This window comes from Saccostrea echinata, unplaced genomic scaffold, assembly GCF_033153115.1.
Source record: "Saccostrea echinata isolate AGI-Se365-2 ecotype Australia unplaced genomic scaffold, CSIRO_AGI_Sech_v1 ptg000012l, whole genome shotgun sequence".
NCBI lineage: Eukaryota > Metazoa > Mollusca > Bivalvia > Ostreida > Ostreidae > Saccostrea > Saccostrea echinata.
Genome location: NW_026889761.1, coordinates 18,334,246 through 18,356,112, shown reverse-complemented (window position 1 = coordinate 18,356,112; position 21,867 = coordinate 18,334,246). Strand labels below are relative to the sequence as shown.

Here is a 21,867-nt window from a genome sequence, read left to right as displayed (position 1 = left end):
CCGAAAACATTCAAAGCACCAATATTCAATAAAGCTAAAACAATTTTAAATAAAGTTCAAAGATTTGGGAGTAATTTACATAATGATTACATACATCACTAGCAGGTGCACGATCGTCTTTTGCTAAACAAAGTCTTCAACATCGCCGAAGTCATTAAATATTGATAGAATAATTTCCGGGGAAATGCTGATCTTTAGGAATGCTCTGTCTTGACAATGTTAACAAGGTCTGCCTGTCACTAATGACTTCTTGTCGAGTTTATTAATTAGAGATAATTGTGGGTCGCATCTTCAGATGATCTTTATCAGTAACATTTCTTCTCTTCATCAAAATTTTACTGTGTAATTGAAGGATACAGCTCAACGGACTTATATCCATACTCAGAACCGTTTTTCATTGAAATATTTGAGTATGGTCCACAACACAGAGGGATGTCAATTACAAATTAGGTGGAGGAGGGGTACATTCCTCTAGCTTTTAAGTAGGGTTCAAGGTGTCCAAAAGGGGAATTGAAAATAAATAATCCAAAAAAACTATTCATCCAAGTTATCCAAGTTACATAAAATTTCTGTCTTGGTAACGGGCTTTCTTGAAAAAAAAAACATGATACGCAAGTGATAAGAATGAAAATAGTATATATACAATGTCTGAATATGTAAATTTCATAAAATATGAGATGTCACATATTGATTTGACTTCTCTCCCAACAATATAAAATGAAACCATCATGAGATACATTACGTTTTTGCAATTTTCAAAGGAGAGTGTTATTTTTTAGGGGTTTATCCTTTTAATTATAAAACAATTACAACCGATTTAAGGGTCTTTCAGTATTTGAGAAGCTTCTGTGAAGCACCTAATTATCACATTGACGTTATCAAGGGGGATGCTGGGATAGCAAGGAGAATGACAGATCGAGGCTCGTCCACTGATCACAGCCTTTAAGGACAATCTCATCAATTATTAACATATACAGATCGAGAAGAAACTGTTGAAGAGAAAATTATATCATTACAATTCCCTTACTAATTTCCGGAAAGTCCGCCTCGCAGCTACCTTGGTATCTCTTCGACATGCAAAGACAGACCAAACAACCATGGACGTGTTTTCTGAGAGAAAAGTTTCGTCCTGTCTGTTTTCACCTGCTTCAGAAGTGGTGCAAGCAGGTGGTCATAACCATGCTGCTTTTCACACCATCCCAAACTCAGTCTGCAAAGGGATGACTGTGAAGTATAGAAACCGCGGGAAAAAATCAGGCGGGAAATCGTCGTATCGGCACGTGCCGCATAGAGAAAAACCGCCACATCTTGTAGCGCGACGTAACGCCAGAGAACGCAGACGTGTGGAAGCCGTCAATGAAGCCTTTCAGAGATTACGAAAAAGGGTGACAGGAGAAGTCAAACAAAAACGTCTGTCCAAAGTCCGGACCTTAAGAGTAGCCATCGATTATATCAACAAATTACAAAGGATGATAATGGAACATGACCAAAAAGTTTGTGACAAACAATGTCGAGGTAATCCTCGACGGGAAAGAATAAATCAAAGTGAAGAAGCCGATTCTTTGTCTTTCTCCGCGAAGTCAAGTAATCTGCCTGAATCTGGAGAAATTATGTTCGACTTCTGTAATGAGGAGCATAACAACGTAGGATATCAGGTATACTTCAGCATAACCACATAGGATATCAGGTATACTTCAGCATAAAAACATAGGATATCAGGTATACTTCAGCATAACCACATAGGATATCAGGTATACTTCAGCATAACAACATAGGATATCAGGTATACTTCAGCATAACAACATAGGATATCAGGTATACTTCAACATAACAACATAGGATATCAGGTATACTTCAGCATAACAACATAGGATATCAGGTATACTTCAGCATAACAACATAGGATATTAGGTATACTTCAGCATAACAACATAGGATATCAGGTATACTTCAGCATAACAACATAGGATATCAGGTATACTTCAGCATAACAACATAGGATATTAGGTATACTTCAGCATAACAACATAGGATATCAGGTATACTTCAGCATAACAACATAGGATATCAGGTATACTTCAGCATAACAACATAGGATATTAGGTATACTTCAGCATAACAACATAGGATATCAGGTATACTTCCGAATAACAACGTAGGATATCAGGTATACTTCAGCATAACAATATAGGATATCAGGTATACTTCAGCATAACAACATAGGATATTAGGTATACTTCAGCATAGCAACATAGGATATTAGGTATACTTCAGTATAACAACATAGGATATCAGGTATACTTCAACATAACAACAAAGGATATCAGGTATACTTCAGAGTACAGCATAGGATATCAGGTATACTTCAGCATAACAACATAGGATATCAGGTATACTTCAGCTTAACTACATAGAATATCAGGTATACTTCAACATAACAACATAGGATATCAGGTATACTTCAGCATAAATTATATATTTTAATATTATTTAATATTTAGTAAAGGAAAAATAACTATGTTTAAGCTACATGTATAATGTCTAATTTTTGCAGTGAGTTTCAACAGTTTTCTTATTTTGTAGTGAGTTTCAACAGTTTTCTTACCATATCAGCCCTGGAAAAGCTAAAATTAAAATTTGCAACCTGAAAATAGTAAATTGTGTCCAATGATGATTTTTATTTACGGCATGTATCGTATTTGCTCTGGTTGAGAGGTTTAGGAAAGATTAATGTCATTTCTTGTTATTAGTTTCCTTTTTATGAAATGAAATACTTCATTAAGAGATTACCGTATGAATACCGACCGCGTAATCAGAAGAAAAAATATCAGTTTTACACAAATGTCCGAAAATTGGTACTGCACACATAACATGCATGGAAGTTACCATGGAAATTAATAAAGAAATTTGCCTAATGCACGTGCTCAACATATAGAAAATATTTACGTGAACATACTGAATATCGAATAGTTGCGTAATATTGCCAACGTACTAGTGTCCTCTTCCGTATTTGAAATCTCATCAATTTAAATATGTATATTGACAATTAATTGTCATATACAAATTTAAATTAAACAGATTCTCGGGAGAGGACACAAGTACTAGTCTACATGTATTTTACAACAGAAAACATAGCTATTTATGATTATACCTCCTGATTAAGGACGTCTGATATTTTTGTTAGTTTGTTTGTTTTATTTATGTTATATTCGGGATGTTATGGGTTTGCCGGTTGATTCAAATCATGCAGATTTTTATTATTCTCTATTATTCGAACACAGGACAAAACTATGTAGTCCGGGTCAATATTCAACTGGGCAAATTTTCAACGCGTTGAGGTCAAAAGGTTTTCAGAAAAATTTCCAAGCTGTTGAAAAATGACAAATTATAAATTTCACGGTTTTTGGTCTCGATTTTCAACGTTGAATAAACAACATTGAAAAATGAGCCCCGTTTCAACCCAGGTCAAACTTTTTTCGTGTACACCGCTCGGAATGCATATTCCTTGCACTGTAGATCTGTTCGATGTTTTTCTTTTACATACTCTATTTTTCTCCTTAACGTCTTTCTGATTTCTTTGTATGAAGAAACGCTGATGGTTGGCATTATTTTTATTTTCAGACCACTAATGCACGTGAAGATGACCCTTATTTTCCAGAATATGGATCTCTGGGAATGAAGGAAATCAGCGTTCTGCCAGATTTGTAAATACGTCAGTGAGTTATCTCCCGTTCCCTACTACTGCACTCCAAGCTCATCGATTCAAGACATGTGAAAACGGAAACAGTTTGGTTTTTCAGAAAATCATATACATAAAGGAAAACCCCCTGTTTTTAAAGGATTTTTTTTTATTTTGTTCATTATGTCTTCAACTGTAAGTGATTAGATTCAAAGAATGTGGCATGCTTTACAGTATGCGTCCGATAGGATTGAACCTTCAATTCAACTGATGACCGAAATACAGCGTCTTTTTTCTTGTGCACCAAATTGAGGAGCTGATTTGACTAAGTTTTCAGAGCAAGGTCATCAATTGGAGGATATCGGGATTATGATTTTTTATTGTTATTATTTCGTCAACACCTTATTGGAACAAGAACTGTTTAGTTAGATAATGTGACATCTGTAGATCTGCATTATTGTTACTTTTGAAACACAACTCTTTGATGTTAAAGCAAGGACGTATACCAATTTCACAATATACATATTATATACATGAAACTTTTGGGATATGGTATTAAAATTACGTTATGGAAGTATCCGAAGCAGACACAATGTCTACTGGTCATAAGGGTTGATTTGTAGAACGAGCATACGGCATCAGACGTCATCTTTGATCATTTGATATACACTCTTATCTCCCTTTGTAATGACGTGATGTCACACAAAATGTCATCCATTTGGCGCCTTAACAAATCAACACCTCTTTTATCGCTTCTACACTTCTCAAAATAAAGGACACGCAAGATTCTTATTATAGTACTAAAGACTACCATCTGTTTGTAGTATGCAGAGTTTCTGACTTCTGCTGGACTCTGGGAACATTCGTCTTCGGGTTACTTAGCTTTTACAAATTTAATGATGTCGATGTATGAAATCACGGACTGCGCCTGATGACCTACTTATTGAGGGTTCGAACGCCCTCCTAACATAAGGCTAAAGCGCTCACGCTTTATGATTAATATTTGTGTGTAGTAAAAAAAAGGATCGGTCCATGATTGAGCTTAGTCACCTCAGTCTAATTATAAACTCGGATACATTTAAAAAAAAAAAATGATATGTACGCAATTTAAGAATTTTATACGAGAAATCAGGTGGTCAATTAATATCTTGAACTTTAAAAAGCATGCGCAGAAAAATCATAAAAATATATATTTATTGCATAAACATAGCTGCAGTACATACAGTAAAGCGCAGGAGAGACCAGTACTACTGATTATTAGAACAGAAAGTAAATTTGTAGCTGCATTTTATATTGCAGTACATATGGTAAAACGCAGGAGAGACGTGCACTACTGATAATTACAACTATTGTTACGCAAACTGATCTGTAACATCTTTCAAAAAAGTCAGGTAGCATAAATTCAAATTGAAAATTTAATCTTGCAACTATGAGTTATTTGGTTGTGATATTTTTTTCTGCAAGCCTGTGCACCAGAATCGGAAGCACTTGAAAAGTATTATTGCAATTGGACTAAAGCTTCCGAAAGAAAACTTTTATTGTAGCCCAATATTTTCATAGCTCTTGAAAACGATTGCCGATTTAATCTAGATTGTTCTCGGTCCACCAAAGCTCTTAAGTATTACTGACGGGGAGATACTGTATCAGACTCCCTTATCACCAGGCTTCAGGTGACGGGACTTTAAGGGCAGATAACCTCTTCAAAAATTAGGGGACAAGTTTAAACCCCGTGACCTTAATATCGGAATGGGTTATTGAAAGTTCTAGGCTTACCTTTGATGGAGAAAATCGGGACCGAACATATCCCAAAACCTTGTAGAACAGAAAAAAATATATTGATAAGCGGAACAGAAAATTTGAGATCGAAAGTGGAATTTTCAGTTGCACCCATTCAAGTAGTTAGATAAATTGCGATATGTAATTTAATGTAAAAAAAAAAAATATGAAAGCTACTGAATATCGAATAGGAATTTATATAATGATGGAATATAACATGGAATAATATGCAGTGTATGTTTTCATGTTGTCTTTACAGCTTGTAACCTCTGATCTCCTGTTATTTATCAACGACTTCTTACGGCCGAGAAATGGATGTTGTTTACAATATCCCTCTTGTGTAAGGTATAAAAGGGGATCTACAAAGCCTTATTCCTTACATTAAAACTCCATTTGTGTGGCATTTCGGCACAATATGCCAGGTATTTAAGTCCCATCTCCATGACATTATTTTATAAAAAGTTTAAACAGAGATTAGTGTCAGAGAGAAGATGAATGACGGGTAGTGTTGTATGTAGTAAGAAAACGGCACAATTAAGTGAATCACCAGCCTTTTTTATCAACACTTGTTATATATATATATATATATATATATATATATATATATATATATATATATATATATATATATATATATATATATATATATATATATATAAAGCACTAAAAATGACCAACGACACGAACAATAAAAATTGTCAAATATAAACATGTATATATGGTATCTTGGTAATCATCAATTTTATTTTCTTTTAATTTAGTTTCAAAGATAACGCTCTAAAAAGAAAACTAGCAAAATATTCAAGTCATGTAGCGTTGCATTATTATATAATATGGCAGCGCTCGGCGAGTGACGGTATTACGAACGCACGTGCAATGCACGAGTCAGAGACAGCGATCGAAGCGCTTCAGTAGGACCCGTCTGCATATCCCAGTATTAAAAGGATACCATTTAAAATTTGTCATTAAGATTTGGGGGCTAAAAAATTAGTTGTGGACGAGGGGGGTAAAATATAGAGTACTTCAATTGCAACGTTAGGGGCACCCTGCCATTGGTGGCGAATTCATACAAATAATGGTGGATAAAAAGGAACTAGGAACAAGCCTAGATTGATGGGAACTGCGATGAATATAAAATGAGCTTATTTTAATTCACTTTTTTACGTTCTTAATATTAATTGCAGGGAGATATGCTTGTTTTGTTAAAATATTCAAGACATTTACTAAAGAATGGGGAGAAATTGCTGATTGATTTCCATCTGTTGAACATAAATCTTAAAATGGTTGTAACAAGATTTCTTAATATTGTAAATCTTTTTTTTCCTTTAAGTTAAAAGAAGAATATTTTATTCAAATAGTTTCCATATGTCTGATACTGAAAAATTAAGAATACGTTCTTGGAATAATGACCATATGTTCGTCCAAGAGGACAATTGAGAAAATAACTATTTCTGAATGAATAGACACAGCAAAACCCCAAAAATACCGTATATGCCGATGAAACTGGATCAAGAAAATTCGAGAATGTCACAAATTAAATTTTCAAAGGAAGGACAGTTTTATCAATGTTTTATCATACCAAAGGAACAATCTTCTTTCATGATGTTGAACCTTTTTTTTTTTTTTTAATAATGATTGAAACTGACAATTAATTTCTGAAAAATAAAATTAGCCGATGGTAACATTGAAAATTTCCATCCAGAGAAAACCACTGTCATCGAGGTACCTACCTTGTTTTCGAGGGTTGAAATATTTCATTGTTATACCTATAAAGATGGTTTCCTAAATAAATATGTACTAAAATTGCTACTTTATAGATATGTTTGATTTGTGAATATCAGGGAAACTACTTTACATTTGAAGTGCGATAAAGAAAATGCTTTGAATGAAAAAGCATGAGAAGGAGTTATTGCTTTTAGCAACATTTTATAAAGATTAAATAATTGATTAAATAAAGAAAATATACATTATCAAAATTTTTTACTTAACAATATTTATCATTGCACCTATTGGGTATAATTTTTAATTAATAACAGTTTTTTTGCAACAAAAAAAAAAAAACAAAAACAAAACAAAACAAAAAAAAACAAACAAAAAAAAAAAACAAACAAAAAAAAAAAAAAACAACAACAACAAAAAAAACAACAAAAACTATGACATCACAAGAGGATGGAAATTAAGATATCGGACCGCTGATTGCGATATTGGACCTGTCGATGAGATATTGGACCGCTGAGTGAGATATTGGGCCTGTTGATGAGATATTGGACCGTTGAGCGAGATATTGGACCCGTTGATGAGATATTGGACCGCTGAGTGAGATATTGGACCTGTCGATGAGATATTGGACCGCTGCACATGAAGTTTTTCTTACGTCATTCTGTAGGCGGAATCAGCTATATTTTAACAAAAAACATGGACGTCAGTGCAAGATATTTCAAAATAAAAAGTGAAAGATATTACAAAACATTTATTATATACCCAACTGTGTATCACTCAATTTTACTGTTGATTTAACAAAATGATGTGTGATTCGAATTTTCGGATCACCACACTGTGCTTTTCTGAATCCATATCATCACTCTCTGAAACTGATGATGCAGTACATAGTATGCATGACGGTTTTTTTTCTTGTATATCAAATAGTTCCTTGAAAAAATGTTTTTAAGGGGTAAAAGTTGTATAATTCATCCCAAAAGTTTTCTTTATTAGAACATCTGAGTCACTCAGGTGACCTCTTGCTATCTGTTTTCGTCCGTCGTCGTTCGTCGTCAATCTGTCGTAAACTTTTGAACATTTTTAGATTCTTCTCTGGAACCACTGAACCAATATTGGCATATAGCATATATGGGTGAAGGGCAGTAAAATTTGTGAATCCATGGCCCTTGTCCCTCTTGGACCCAAGGAGTGAGGCTAAAACCAGCAAAATTAATGCAAACTTAAAACCTTCTTCTTTACTCCTGGACATCAAGCAGTCAAACTGTTGGCATGATTGTAAAAAAGCATTCAGCCCTCTACAAAAATTGTGAAATTCATGGCCTCAGGGTCAGAGGTTCTGGCGCTAGGATATGGCTCTAAAGATTGTATAGTGAAAATGAAAATCTTCTCCTTTGCTCCTGGGTATTTAGCCGATTAACTAAGTACAAAGTTATGATGAGGAAGAGTGCCTCTTCCAAAATTATGAATTTCATGGCCCCTGGGTCAGGGGATCCATGTGGGAGGGTGGAGGGCTTATTTAATATACACTGAAAATAAATTAAAAATGAAACTGAAAATCTTCTCCTTTGCCCCTTGGTATTAAGCAAACAAACTAAAATTGTGAATTTCATAACCCCTTGGTCAGGGGTTCTGGTGCTTTGGTGGGGCTCTTTTGAGTAATTAGCAAAAATGAATCAATGCTTTAAAAATCTCCTCCTTTGCCCCTGAGTACTAAGCAAACAAACTAAATGCAATAATATCAATGTAAATGTATTAAATATAATTATAGGTAAATGTGCCTTCTCTTTGCTCCTGGGTATCTAGAAGGCAAACAGAATACACAATTGTGATAAGTGAAGCAAATGAGAGTTACTGCTTTAAGTCAGATTCTTGTCTGGAAAGCAGTATAAAAAATGATATAAAGATTATTTATATATTTAGCAAAAGTTATGATTGTACAAAGTATGTTTACACTGTGATGATCTGAATAATACCGTGGTAGAGTCATGGTTGACAAAAGACTGGATAAAGTTGTTTTATACTTTATCAAAGTGAACAAAGAATCACAGAGATCGAGGATGACTTTTATAATTAGCGACGAGTGGCAAACAGCCACGTTGTAAACCCAAGTCTGTGTGTACTGATTGTAGCACTAGGCAAGTGACAAAAACATATCTGTATATATTGAATACCTTACAAAATAGGCAGGTGTCCATTGTATTTGTATATTTTGTTTTCATTATCATCCCTTTAAGACTTGGGAAAACCAAGTATGATCCCATGGAGATCACTCGGGTCTAGCACGTTACAATAAGCAAAGGTATTTCACCAGATTTTTGAAATTCTTGGGCAACATTGCTTCGTCTTTCAGTTAATTTTGTTTTAAACTTCTATGGATACTTTACAGTATTTATTATACTCAGGTGACCGTTAAGGCCCTTGGGCCTCTTGTAATATTTTGCTAATTGTCGGGGGGTATATAAAAATAAATCATTATAATATTAATGTGATTCGAAGAGCCGTATCACGTCTTGTTGACAGGCGCGGATCATTAGCTCAAACTCGACGCTCCGCTTTTTCAGTTTATTACTATATACAAAATGTACTTCGGGTTCATTGCCATGATGCTCTCCGTGGCGAATATGCATATTTTACTGATAAATTTATTAGCACAACTTATTAATAGTCTTTCTATATATATAAATATATTCACAACTTAATGTTTTATCAATTGCTTTGCCATTATTTCCATGCCCATTCACATCAAAGCTTTTGGTTTTCTTTTTTGACATCCGGTTCGATGTCATATGTCATATGTTGTCATATGACGTTCTAGACATTTCTATCAAGACAAAGATCGGGGACTGACGAAAACGATTTGCACATTCTTTTTTCATCAATTAACAAAACTTATTTTATTCAACATTGTAGACCAGTAGTAGACCATTATTACTAAATTTAATAGTATAATTAAAAATGAATAAATTACTATGCAATAAAATCTAAATATAGTTTACCGACATCACCTCATACATGTATCTAGTGTTTTATTAGAGGAGTAAGTATGAACTCTAGTACAGGCGTTTCGGAGTTTATTTGCAAATTTTTTTTTATTCATAAGTAAAGATGTCACAACGATAATCCAGAGTAAATATGAATCTTTACTCAGACGAGCTATTAGTTAATGCTGTCCTCCCCGATTTTTTTTAATCTGGCCTTTTTGGAGGGGACTACATAATTGCAACTTTACTCCATGAAGTATTCACATTAATAAATTTCATGTGCCTTACTGGACAAACATAATTACAGTGAGTTGAATATTGCGTCATAAAAGATTGCCCACTTAAAAAAAGTAACATGATAAACATATGACTGTGTAAATGTTGATTCAGCTACATTTTGTAAGACATTTATTGAAACTGATAAGCAATATAAAGTGTTCTTATTCTCCACACGTATTGAAACAATTCATATTAACAAACTCCTTGAAGTCTATTCTTTAGAAGTGGGCGTGTCATTGTCTGGCACGAGTACAACACAAATTTTCCCAAGAAGAAACCTTTCGTCTTTGAAAATTCCACCCGAGATCGTTTTCATCAAATACAATTATGGAACAAAACAACGCCCGTTGACGTTTGAAGTTTGACGTGTTTGATTTAATCAGTCACGTGACGCGATACCTGCACAGTTTTTGTTGACATTTCTATGTCATCATTTGCATAAATCTTCCCATCCTGAGGAAGCATGGGGCATTGACTAACTATCCTCTTTTGATGTTGACACCCAATTACTGCGATTTAATGCAACTTGTGATTACACATTGCTGTAAAACTGTAACAAATTGCAGACTCTTGAAGCATAACTTGAAATTATATACCGGGGGTACAGGCCACTCATTGTTAACAAAGCAACCAATGACAAAAAATCGTCTATAGAGTGAAGAAATATCAGGGGACGCCACCAAGATACCGGCTTTGTGCAACAATTTTTACATTATTAAAGTTATATTAGAAATACTTAATGTTACAAATATCAATGACTCCCCCCCCCCCAAATGTTTTCATTAATCATTATTAGATATATTAATTTTTCATCTTACCAATAAACAATTGCAAATTTTTATAGAACATTCTGAACGCAAATCCATAAAGGGAAAAATTAGGTTCTTTTTCCCATGGTTCCATTTACATGTATCTTTGCAACTATAACTTCAGTTTTTAGCCTAATTAAGATTTTTTTTTTTTTTAAGTGGATAAAGATTACGTAACCTTTTCTTGGTTATGGTTTGTTTGTTTCTTTCTGTTTCTGTATTTCTGAAATGTAAAAAAAAAAAAAATGTTTTATATGGACCTTTTATTTGATGTCAACTTTTTAATAATTTGAAAGTAAACTTATGAATATCAACATAAGCTCTCAGTAAATTTGAACAATCTTTTAAACCGGATGTCATTGGATGCGGTCATTTGGTTTCACAAGTACCCCTCCGCCCGGGGGTATTTTCTGTTTGTCTTGTTCTCGTTTTGTACCCGTGCCGATCACAATCTCTAACAGGACTTCTACGCTCCGTGTTCCACTTAAACAAAGACCCTTGAGTTTTATCTGGAGTAGTTTAGGAGGTTGTGCAGTCCGGATTATCTCGCGCAAGGCTACTGATTCCTAATCGGTGAAGAGTCCTTTACGTGTTTGCCTACAATATTAGTGATGCAATGTCAACCCTTGTCACCCCCTCACGCAGTGATTCCGTTGAGTAGCCTCGGTTCACGCTACTTCAGGTTTTACTTAATCCATGCGCGACATGCTGTTTTTAAGGGTTCCACAGCGAAGTAAGTTAATTGTATAGGTATATTTTTCACACCTTTTGCATTTTTCCCTACGATTTATATGACCTATTTGGCGATGTTGCTTCTTTTACAAGTACTTCGTACTTTTACAATTTTAAAGCGCCATTGTATATTTCATCAGAAGTTTGTGTCGATGGAAAAAAAAAAGAAAAAAAAAAAGAGCAACAACAGATTTTCCAAAACATTTCTTTGGTTTTTATTATTCCATTGATCTTAAGAAAAAAAGATAAAGACAACGTTTACTCATTTTAATTACATTAGATTCTTATTGTAATAAAGTAAAAGTGGAAAATTATGTCTAGCTAATTCAAATAGGAAAAGGCCAAAACCTTCGCTCCATTAAAAAGTCGTTTTACTCCGTAATTCCATTATAATTGCTCTCAAAAATGCTACATTTGCTAAATTTAATGCATTTTCGAAGCTTTTACAAAAGAAGTTCTGAAAAACAACAATTTCACAAAAATGTTGAAAATTACGGCCCGATAGCCATCAGAACAGACCTACGAATGAATTCGTGTCTCCAGTTCAGTGAGTTTTAAGTGACGATTCCAACACATTAATCTCCTATTACCAATATTCCATGCTCCAGGAACATTACTTTCACATAATAACTTTTATTGCCGGTTGTGTCCCATTGACCAAAAGTTGATAGCAACCCACTCCCATAATGCATCTTCAAAAATGGCACGCGTCGGGTAGATGCCTCCATTCTGCAGAGAATTAGCGTTTGTTTTGTCAGCGCTAATTACGTAGTTTCCGGTGATCTTGTCTACGATTTGTGGATGAGCTGGTGATCGGTACTTATTGTCAAGGAATCCTTAGATCTCGGCTAGTTTTACAGACTTACATGGGCAACAGATTTTTCATTCCATTCATTTCATTGTTATTGTGTTTAAATTTTGTTTTATGGTTGTTATTGATTTTAATTTTTTATCTGATAATATTTCATTTATCTTGGTTGGCTGGTTATAAGTGTTCTAATTTGTAGATCTCATGCTGATTTATGCCATTTTTATTACATCAGTACTCCCCTTTTGGATTAAACTTGAAATATGATTGGACTCTACATAGATGCATATGTATCTAAAAAAAATTTGATCGATTTCAAGATACATGTGTATTAATTTACAATTGTAAATTGTTTTGGGGTTCATTTAGAAAAAAAAAAATAATTGAACAAAAATAATGATGTAAAAAATGAACACAATTTAGGAAGCTCTCTTTCTTTCACGGTTTGTCTGTTATCAACAGGTCTGATGCCGCAACACTCTATAACATTGGTGTTGCAAGGCAGAAAAACCGCCTATTTTTCGTGTCTTCGGAGAGTTGAACTTTTAATTCCATGGAAATTTATTCTGAGACAGTGGGGTGAGGATAACTCTGTTAATCAGCGCGTGAAATCTTCTTCATGGCCACCATACCCTACTAGGTGTGGATATAATACCAGAAATTGAAACAGCGTGATCCGATCGCGGGGGGACGAAATGGGGGACAAAGTGTATGCAAAAATATGTAAAAAATTGCCGGCAATTCGTGTAATCTTTTTCATCCATACGACACCGTACATAATTTACTGTGAACTGACAATACCCCATCCCTGCCAAACATTTTGTAGGTGATAAGACGATGCTTTCATGTTTTCCTTAGAAAAAGGATACGAATTCACGGCCAACTAATTAGTTTAAATATTATTTAGCATGCCATTAAGAGCATAAATTGAAAAATGTTAATATTCAGTCACAGAACAACCGATTGACTGGGCAGGAGAACATTGAATACATAATGCAGCCCAACAAAATCTATTTCGTTTGATTTGCTGAGATAAATTTGGTTTTGCCATGTTAATGAGCATAGAGCTGCAAAAGCCAGTCTCTGCCACAATACCAGCATCTGCAAAGTTTTCAACAGATATTTAAATTTTAGCAATTAAAATGACAAAATATTAATAACTAGGTGCAATTATGAGTTTCCTTTCAAAATGAAACATGTCTTACAAATGTTAATGCAGGGAATTTTATCGAGGTTTGTACCATGATTTAAAGCATTTGATACATGTATGCTAATTTCGCACGAGTCCCGCCTGGTTAAGCGGATTTGACTTGTATCCATATATTCATGAATATATGAAGAAATTTAATATTTTATACATTATAGAATAGAAAATATTAAAAAATTCAATGCATCTCTAGAGGAAAACAAAAGTGAGATACTCAAAAAAAAAAAAAAAAAAAAAAAAAAAAAAAAAAAAAAAAAAAAAAACTTTATGAAAATAATATATGTACAAAAAAAGGCAGCAATGTCAGTTTTTTTTAAATAAACAATAAAGAACATTATAAATGCCTAAAAATGCAAAATATGCACACATGTGTATACAGTGTTGATACACATGCACTAACATTCGATGGTTGTATATTTTAATACATTATGAAAATAATGCATTCATGATTAATTAGCAAAATATGAAAAGTCGGATAATTATGAAAATTCGCTTCTTGCTCATCGTTTGGCCAGTTTCCTTTTTTTTTTTTTAATTTATTAATAGAAAGAATATGCCTATAGAAATGTCAACTTTTATATGATTTTTCCTGCCGTCTAATCGTTAATGAGACGGCATATGACTTTCAAAAGAGAAATAAGAAGATTTATTAAATCATCAATCAAATACATTTTGTCACTTCAAAAGACAACACTGCATAACTATATAAAATGCAATAAATTACTAGCTTTATCTATTTTGTTGGAAATACACGTTTGATTCTAGAAGTGCTACACAATGGGTAATTCTGGTCAACAAAATCAATATGCAGACGAGTTATATGATATATACATAATACATAATTTGAATACATAAAACAATAATTTGAAAAAAAAAGAAAAAGAAGAATAACTCAACAATTTGATAAAAATAATCTTAATCTGGGGGAAAAGTGTATAAAAAAATGAAAATAAAACAGAAATGTCTATTTTAAAAATGTTGCAGATGCAAGCGAATATTTAGAAATAGGAATAATTTTAAACAGAGAATACGGAACTTCAGTGATCTGCAATTACGATCTAATTTTTTAAATTGCTCTCTTTAGGCAGTTTTGCCGTGATATAAGGTTAGATATTTTTAGAGACCCGCGCGAGAAGAAGAAAATTATTTTGATGCCCTTTGATCTCTCGTCCTTAAAACCCCAAATTTTTGCATTTAAAAGAAAACTGTGATTTTATTTTGTATACTCTCGGTGAATTGTCATTTAAGTTATTAAATATGATAGAGCAGCCTGATTTATGGTTTTTACATTTCATTTACCTAAATTGCATATACTTTGCATAATAATAAGAAAAAGTACTATTTCATTGGTTATACTTCTGCCACACTGACGTGCGGCACGAGAATATTGGCGCGTGCGCAGGTGTGACGAATAGGTAAGTTTTTTTTAGACAGCAATAAAAGCTTTTAAAGTTTTAATCATGTCTTGCGGGGTTATACTGTCATTTTAATGGCGCATGTTCCACACACGCATTAACGTTGTTACGCAAAGAGTATTTCAAACTGAGATTAAATAAAATGAAGGGAGAAAATTCTCCATGAAGATAACCATCTTGTGGCCTCTAGTCACCATACAATCTGTTGAACTTGATATTCAATCAGAAACACATTTAATATTCATATAGCTTTCCTCATATCAAAATCAAATTGGCTTAAATAGAAAAAAAAAAGAAATTGTTTTGGCAATGAAAATCCGAGATCACAACTAGGAAACGATTCCGACACAAAAAACAGTTCCAAATTGGACAGGATTTCGGCAGATTGGTCCATATAGAGGCAAACAATGACTGAATTCAAAAGCAATAACAACGACGGAGGTTAAATGATCCAGTTAACGAAATATTCATATTTTAAAAATAACGCAATACTCCTGAAATCTGAGCGGACCAATGATGAATTTTATTATAGAAAAGCAGTCTGTAGTTAACCCAGGTTCGACGTGTGATTTGATACATGTGGCGTAATTATGAGTTTTTGCATGCAATTTCTCCATGTTTTTACTCTGTGCATTGGGTCAAGTTAAGATCTATCATGTATATTGATAAAATGATATTTCTTCGCTTTTTGAAAGAATTCTTTAATATTTAACTTTGCATTTCAGTAAAATTACATAAATTTTAATAAAAGAATGTTTTTATTCATTCTTAACACGACTGTGATTTATCGAGATATGAATTCATTAGGCGTGAGTGAGTTACGACTGGATTCGCTCGTTAAGTCCGCCTCATTTAATGAAGGCAACCTTTCCGCCAAAATGTTTCAGCAAGACAGCTTTGATAAACCCCATACTGTGATTTAAAGAATCTTCACTTTTACATACATTAAATAAAATACAAAATTATTACTCCTATTCATAAAATAGTTCTGTTACGTTTAAATATCAATACACTATGCATAAACCTTTTTGTTCTTCGAATAATAATTTTAAATTCGGTCTTTAAAAACTATAGTTTTATTATTTTTTTTATAAACACACACACACACACCCTCACACACACACAGATGAGACTTAGAATTATTTCAGTTATTCTTTTAAAGAGTCGGAGAATTCCTGATTTTTTTTAGTCTTTTTGTAGGTCAGAATAGAGTTGTTTTTTACTTGTTCATAGATATATAACTAAGAAAAGATTTTTATTGATCGATGAAATACTGCAGATTTCTTAACATGTTAAACAGGGGAGAGATTACTAGTATATTCTGATTTTAACCCCCCCCCCCATTACCTTTCTCTCTGATTTTCCTATCTTACTTTGAGCTTTCAGGGACGAACAAAGCTATTTATAGTGCAACCGAAATGCAGAGAATTATTGATGCAATGAAAATGGAAAATATTTCCGAAAGACAGATCATGCTTACAAAGACAAGGAGAGGGGGATACGAGTCGGTATTATTATTTTTTATTTCTTTCTTCAAGTTTCTGTGTCTGGTCCCCATTTTCCACGGAATATTTTTGCCTCGCTGGCCGCTTATCTCGTTAACATGCAATAATTGCCATGGCACGCATTGTCAGCTTGTTTCACCGAATAATGCCACTTTCACGCTTTCTGCAAAGAAATTAATTTTTTTTCTAGCGTACAAAGATGTCAACTTGTTGTTAAGTCCTAATGCATTATTTGAATTTTTCACAGAAGTTTATTTCAGTCTATTTACATGTAATTTTAAGCAGTCTAACATCTTATAGTTTAGAAATTATATTTAGGTTTTATTATTATTATTTCATATTTTTAATAAGAAATCTCAAAAGTTATGCTATGATATCCATTTAAACTCTTCGTAATATCTTGTCCTTCAGACTGTCGCGTCATTTTCAAAATTCATATTGAAAACGTTATCTATTTGTGAAGGTTTATTTCAAATGTGAATTTGATTTAAGTATAACAGACCAATCGGAAAGGAGGCCATAATCTTCTTTCAAAAACTTACTATTCAAAAAGCACGTCTTTGCACAACGAACCACGTGACAGCAGAGAAAACAGCTGTATGATAATAATTTTGCATGCCTACGACTCCTGTACGTGCAATTTTAAAATCAGACAGAATAGTAACGACTGAGTGCTTCCATAAACACCACGACCTTGTCACTTAGGTATACGGAGATGAACAATTTCACGTGCGTTGTCGCGCTCTTTGCTTTTTCCTTATATGGAATCGCCACGCGCAGATAGCACACCTGAGATTTAATACTTGCCATCGTAAGAAATGCCCAGGTCTTCTCTACAAGGATTTGCAGATGTATGTCAAAAGTGGACGCTATTTTATGCTTGTGTGATAAATGCATCTTATATGGTGCATTTCAGGTGATGTCACAAAATGTTAAGTATACACCGCTTGACAAGAAACAAAAGAAAAAGGAGGTATACCGATAGAAGACATTAGAATTAGATTTTTGAAAATGTCTAAAAATAAATATTAAAGGATAGTTTATTGTCCTTTTTAACTGAAATTTAATCATGGCAACTCATCTCACAAATTACAAAGTGTGTACTGCTCATCATTAGCACAAGGCATCCCACTTGGCGCACGCTTAGACCACTTTAATGACGTCATTTATAAGACTTCTAGCCCCTCCTGAGGAAATTATCCCCACTTTAAAGTGCCCAATCTTGGTATGATTTCTGTCACGGCGTCCCTTATCAGCCCCTGTTCGGCTTCTTGTGGTCTCTGTTGGTCTATTTCTGGGTCGATGACGAAATCGCTATCTAGATTGGGTTTACTAATATTTATTCGACTCCATGCATATAAGCGAGGCGTGACGTTGATATTTTATCTACATCTATTTTAGCTTTGTTATCACTTTCATTGTCTCACGACATTTCTGTTTAATAGGATAAACGGAAATCTACGGTAAATGACACAATGTGTTATAGATTAAGTAATGCTAACATTAGATCAACATAAAGTATTCATTTTATATTTACATGTATTTTTCCAAATTTAAATAAACAAGAGTGATTTTTGTTCACTAATATTTCATTGTCTGAGAACATTTGTCAATTTTTCCTTGGAAATATGGCTATAGTACCCTAAAATAACCTGAAAATAAACTAGATAAACTCCGTATAAACATCTTTATATGCTGTGATTTTCTCAAAACAACTTTTTTCATTAGTGTTGAGAGACTTTGATAACTATTTGACATAAAGTTGTCCACTTTCTCCGTTTGATTTATAAGACATCTCCCGAATATAGAACATTCTAATTGCATTCTAATTTACACTTGGTAAGTTGAAAGTTAATCCAGAAATTTTGTTGTCAATGCGGCTGCACTGAATTATCGAATATTTTGAAAACTGTCTGTTATCATTACCGAAAATTATTTTCTTTCATTTCCAAAAGAATATGAGATATCATTACCGAAAATTCAAATTGAAAGTCCAATGCTCAATTTTTAATAAGTCACACATTTTTAGCCTATTTTCAGACATACTATAGTAAGCAGACATGGACAATAAATAAATACAAGGATAATAGCAGTAGACTGTGGAGATTTGGTGGACAGAATTGAGGTTGAAAATTTTCGCTATAATATAGTTACTATGTTTATGGAGGCGTGTCACTTCAGCATTATACACGCATTTCCACTTTTGGCTACTAGTACTCTGGAGTACCTGATTTGTGAATTCTCATACTGTTGCCGATTATAAGCTAATTTAAAATCTACTGTAAATATCTATCTTTTATATACTGTAAATATCTATCTTTTATATAGTGTTAATAATCAATAAGAATTATCCCTCTCAAAGTCCCCTTTAACCCCTCTCCCCTTGGTGAGAATTAAGGGGGCAACAGTACAACCTGACTAACGGAAAAAAAGGTCTCGAAAATTCAGAGATTCACGGATAAAATTTTCGGAAAAGATATATAAATATTTTCGGTATTGAAAAGAAAGAATTATCGATTTTCAGTAACGCTAAACTGCGGTCATTACATCTATAAGCATGCGTATTTGTAGTATGGACGTCATGGTCCAGAGAGGACAGCTTCACGAATTTAAAAATTCCCAGAGAATTGAAATTCTATTGAGTATGATTTGGAGATGAAGTAGATATAATATCGTGGATTAATTAAGTTAACCGGGATTGTGTTGATGTAAATTTTCTTAACACAAAGTGGTATGGCCTTAAAGTACTGAAGAATTGTAAGGACCGAGTTCAGAATTCCAAGATGCGCGATAGTTTCGAATTCTTCATAGTGATTTTCTGTGCATATATGTTTCATAAAAGCTTTTAAAGATATGAAATAATCTAAATAATGAGTTTACAATCAACATTCAAAGATTAAAGTTAAATCAGCTTGGCGAAAACTGAACGTTGGTTTACCGTATATTGCTCCGGTATGGGGTGAGGTAAACTATATTGCGCATTCATTATGTCCAACACACACTCCATGATAATGAAAACCTCGAAATAAACAAACTGTGAAAGAATTTGCCCAAATAATTCTACAATATTGCAGGAACCTCATTAGAATGGTCTGACAAAGCAACGTGGACAAATTGCGATGATGATGATTTTCAATTTCAAGTCGAGATCTATGTACGATATTGTTCGTTTCTCCATTAATTGCCGTGGTTTGTCTGAACGCCATCGCTGACTAACGTAATGAGCCGTGCAACCCTTTAACCAGCTAATCAAATTTGGAGGGTCTATCACGACACCCACCCGCCTCAGTAGTGATATCATCACGACTTTTGTTATAAACAGCATGAGGTCCTGAGTTTTCTCATTAAAAACCTAGAACTACGGACAGTTATACAAATCGAAAAAGTTCAAAACATGTACATGGCCACATCAGTGGTCAATGGACATTAGTATGGGAGGAAAAAACCAAAACATGCATACAAAAAAGTTGTCAAACAGTTTTTCTAAATTTAAATGAATATATTCAATAGCAAATTTTAAAGCAGGTGTTATTTAAAAAAGAAAATTCAATTTAACAATACTGCATGGATGGAGCATGCATAACCAGAGATATCAAATAACGCAAAAGTGGTAATGATATCAAAGAATAATCCAGGAATGATATACAGTATCTTTTAGAGAGAAATGACCTTGAATCATTCGGACTACATTGTTTTCCATAATTTGTAATATCTTTCCACAAGATCCTCATGTTATATTTTTGGTATAGTGGAATACAGATATGAATTTATGATATAGTGGAATACATATATGAATTTATGATATAGTGGAATACATATATGAATTTATGATATAGTGGAATACAGATATGAATTTATGGTATAGTGGAATATGGATATGAATTTATGGTAAAGTGGAATACAGATATGATTTTATGATATAGTGGAATACAGATATGAATTTATGAGAAATAGTGGAATACAGATATGAATTTATGATATAGTGGAATACAGATATGAATTTATGATATAGTGGAATATGGATATGAATTTATGATATAGTGGAATACAGATATGAATTTATGGTATGGCGGAATATGGATATGAATTTATGATATAGTGGAATACAGATATGAATTTATGGTATAGTGGAATACAGATATGAATTTATGATTTAGTGGAATACAGATATGAATTTATGATATAGTGGAATACAGATATGAATTTATGGTATAGTGGAATATGGATATGAATTTATGGTATAGTGGAATACAGATATGATTTTATGATATAGTGGAATACAGATATGAATTTATGGTATAGTGGAATATAGATATGAATTTATGATATAGTGGAATACAGATATGAATTTATGGTATGGTGGAATACAGATATGAATTTATGATATAGTGGAATACAGATATGAATTTATGTTATAGTGGAATACAGATATGAATTTATGGTATAGTGGAATTTGGATATGAATTTATGATATAGTGGAATACAGATATGAATTTATGGAATACAGATATGAATTTATGATATAGTGGAATACAGATATGAATTTATGGTGTAGTGGAATATGGATATGAATTTATGGTATGGTGGAATATGGATATGAATTTATGATATAGTGGAATACAGATATGAATTTATGATATAGTGGAATACAGATATGAATTTATGGTATTGTGGAATACAGATATGAATTTATGGTATAGTGGAATATGGATATGAATTTATGGTATAGTGGAATGTGGATATGAATTTGTGGTATAGTGGAATATGGATATGAATTTTATTTTTTCCCCTCAAGTGTCATGGGACTTGTTCAAATAACTTTTGCTTACATATGATTAAAATACATTCTAGTCATACCCCATATTAACTAGTATTTATTTCCGGCATTGGCCTGATGCACCAGTGCGAGACATTGATGCAATTTGGACAGACATATGGACAACCGGATAAGATGCCC

General features: G+C 33.2%; 1 protein-coding gene across 1 annotated transcript; it reads left to right on the top strand.

The window, feature by feature from the left end:
* The first annotated feature begins 1,084 nt into the window (after nt 1-1,084).
* On the top strand, nt 1,085-4,174 carry LOC133186061 (achaete-scute complex protein T3-like). Its single transcript, XM_061321340.1, has 2 exons — nt 1,085-1,655; nt 3,622-4,174. The coding sequence occupies exons 1-2, from the start codon at nt 1,098-1,100 to the stop codon at nt 3,706-3,708; spliced, it is 645 nt and encodes a 214-aa protein (XP_061177324.1). The 5' UTR covers nt 1,085-1,097; the 3' UTR covers nt 3,709-4,174.
* Nucleotides 4,175-21,867: the final 17,693 nt, after the last annotated feature.

Excerpts from the sequence above, each read along its gene's own strand:
- LOC133186061 (XM_061321340.1), top strand. The coding sequence starts at position 1,098 with ATGGACGTGTTTTCTGAGAGAAAAGTTTCGTCCTGTCTGTTTTCACCT. Across the intron at positions 1,656-3,621 it reads ATAACAACGTAGGATATCAG|ACCACTAATGCACGTGAAGA; the intron begins GTATACTTCAGC and ends TTTTATTTTCAG.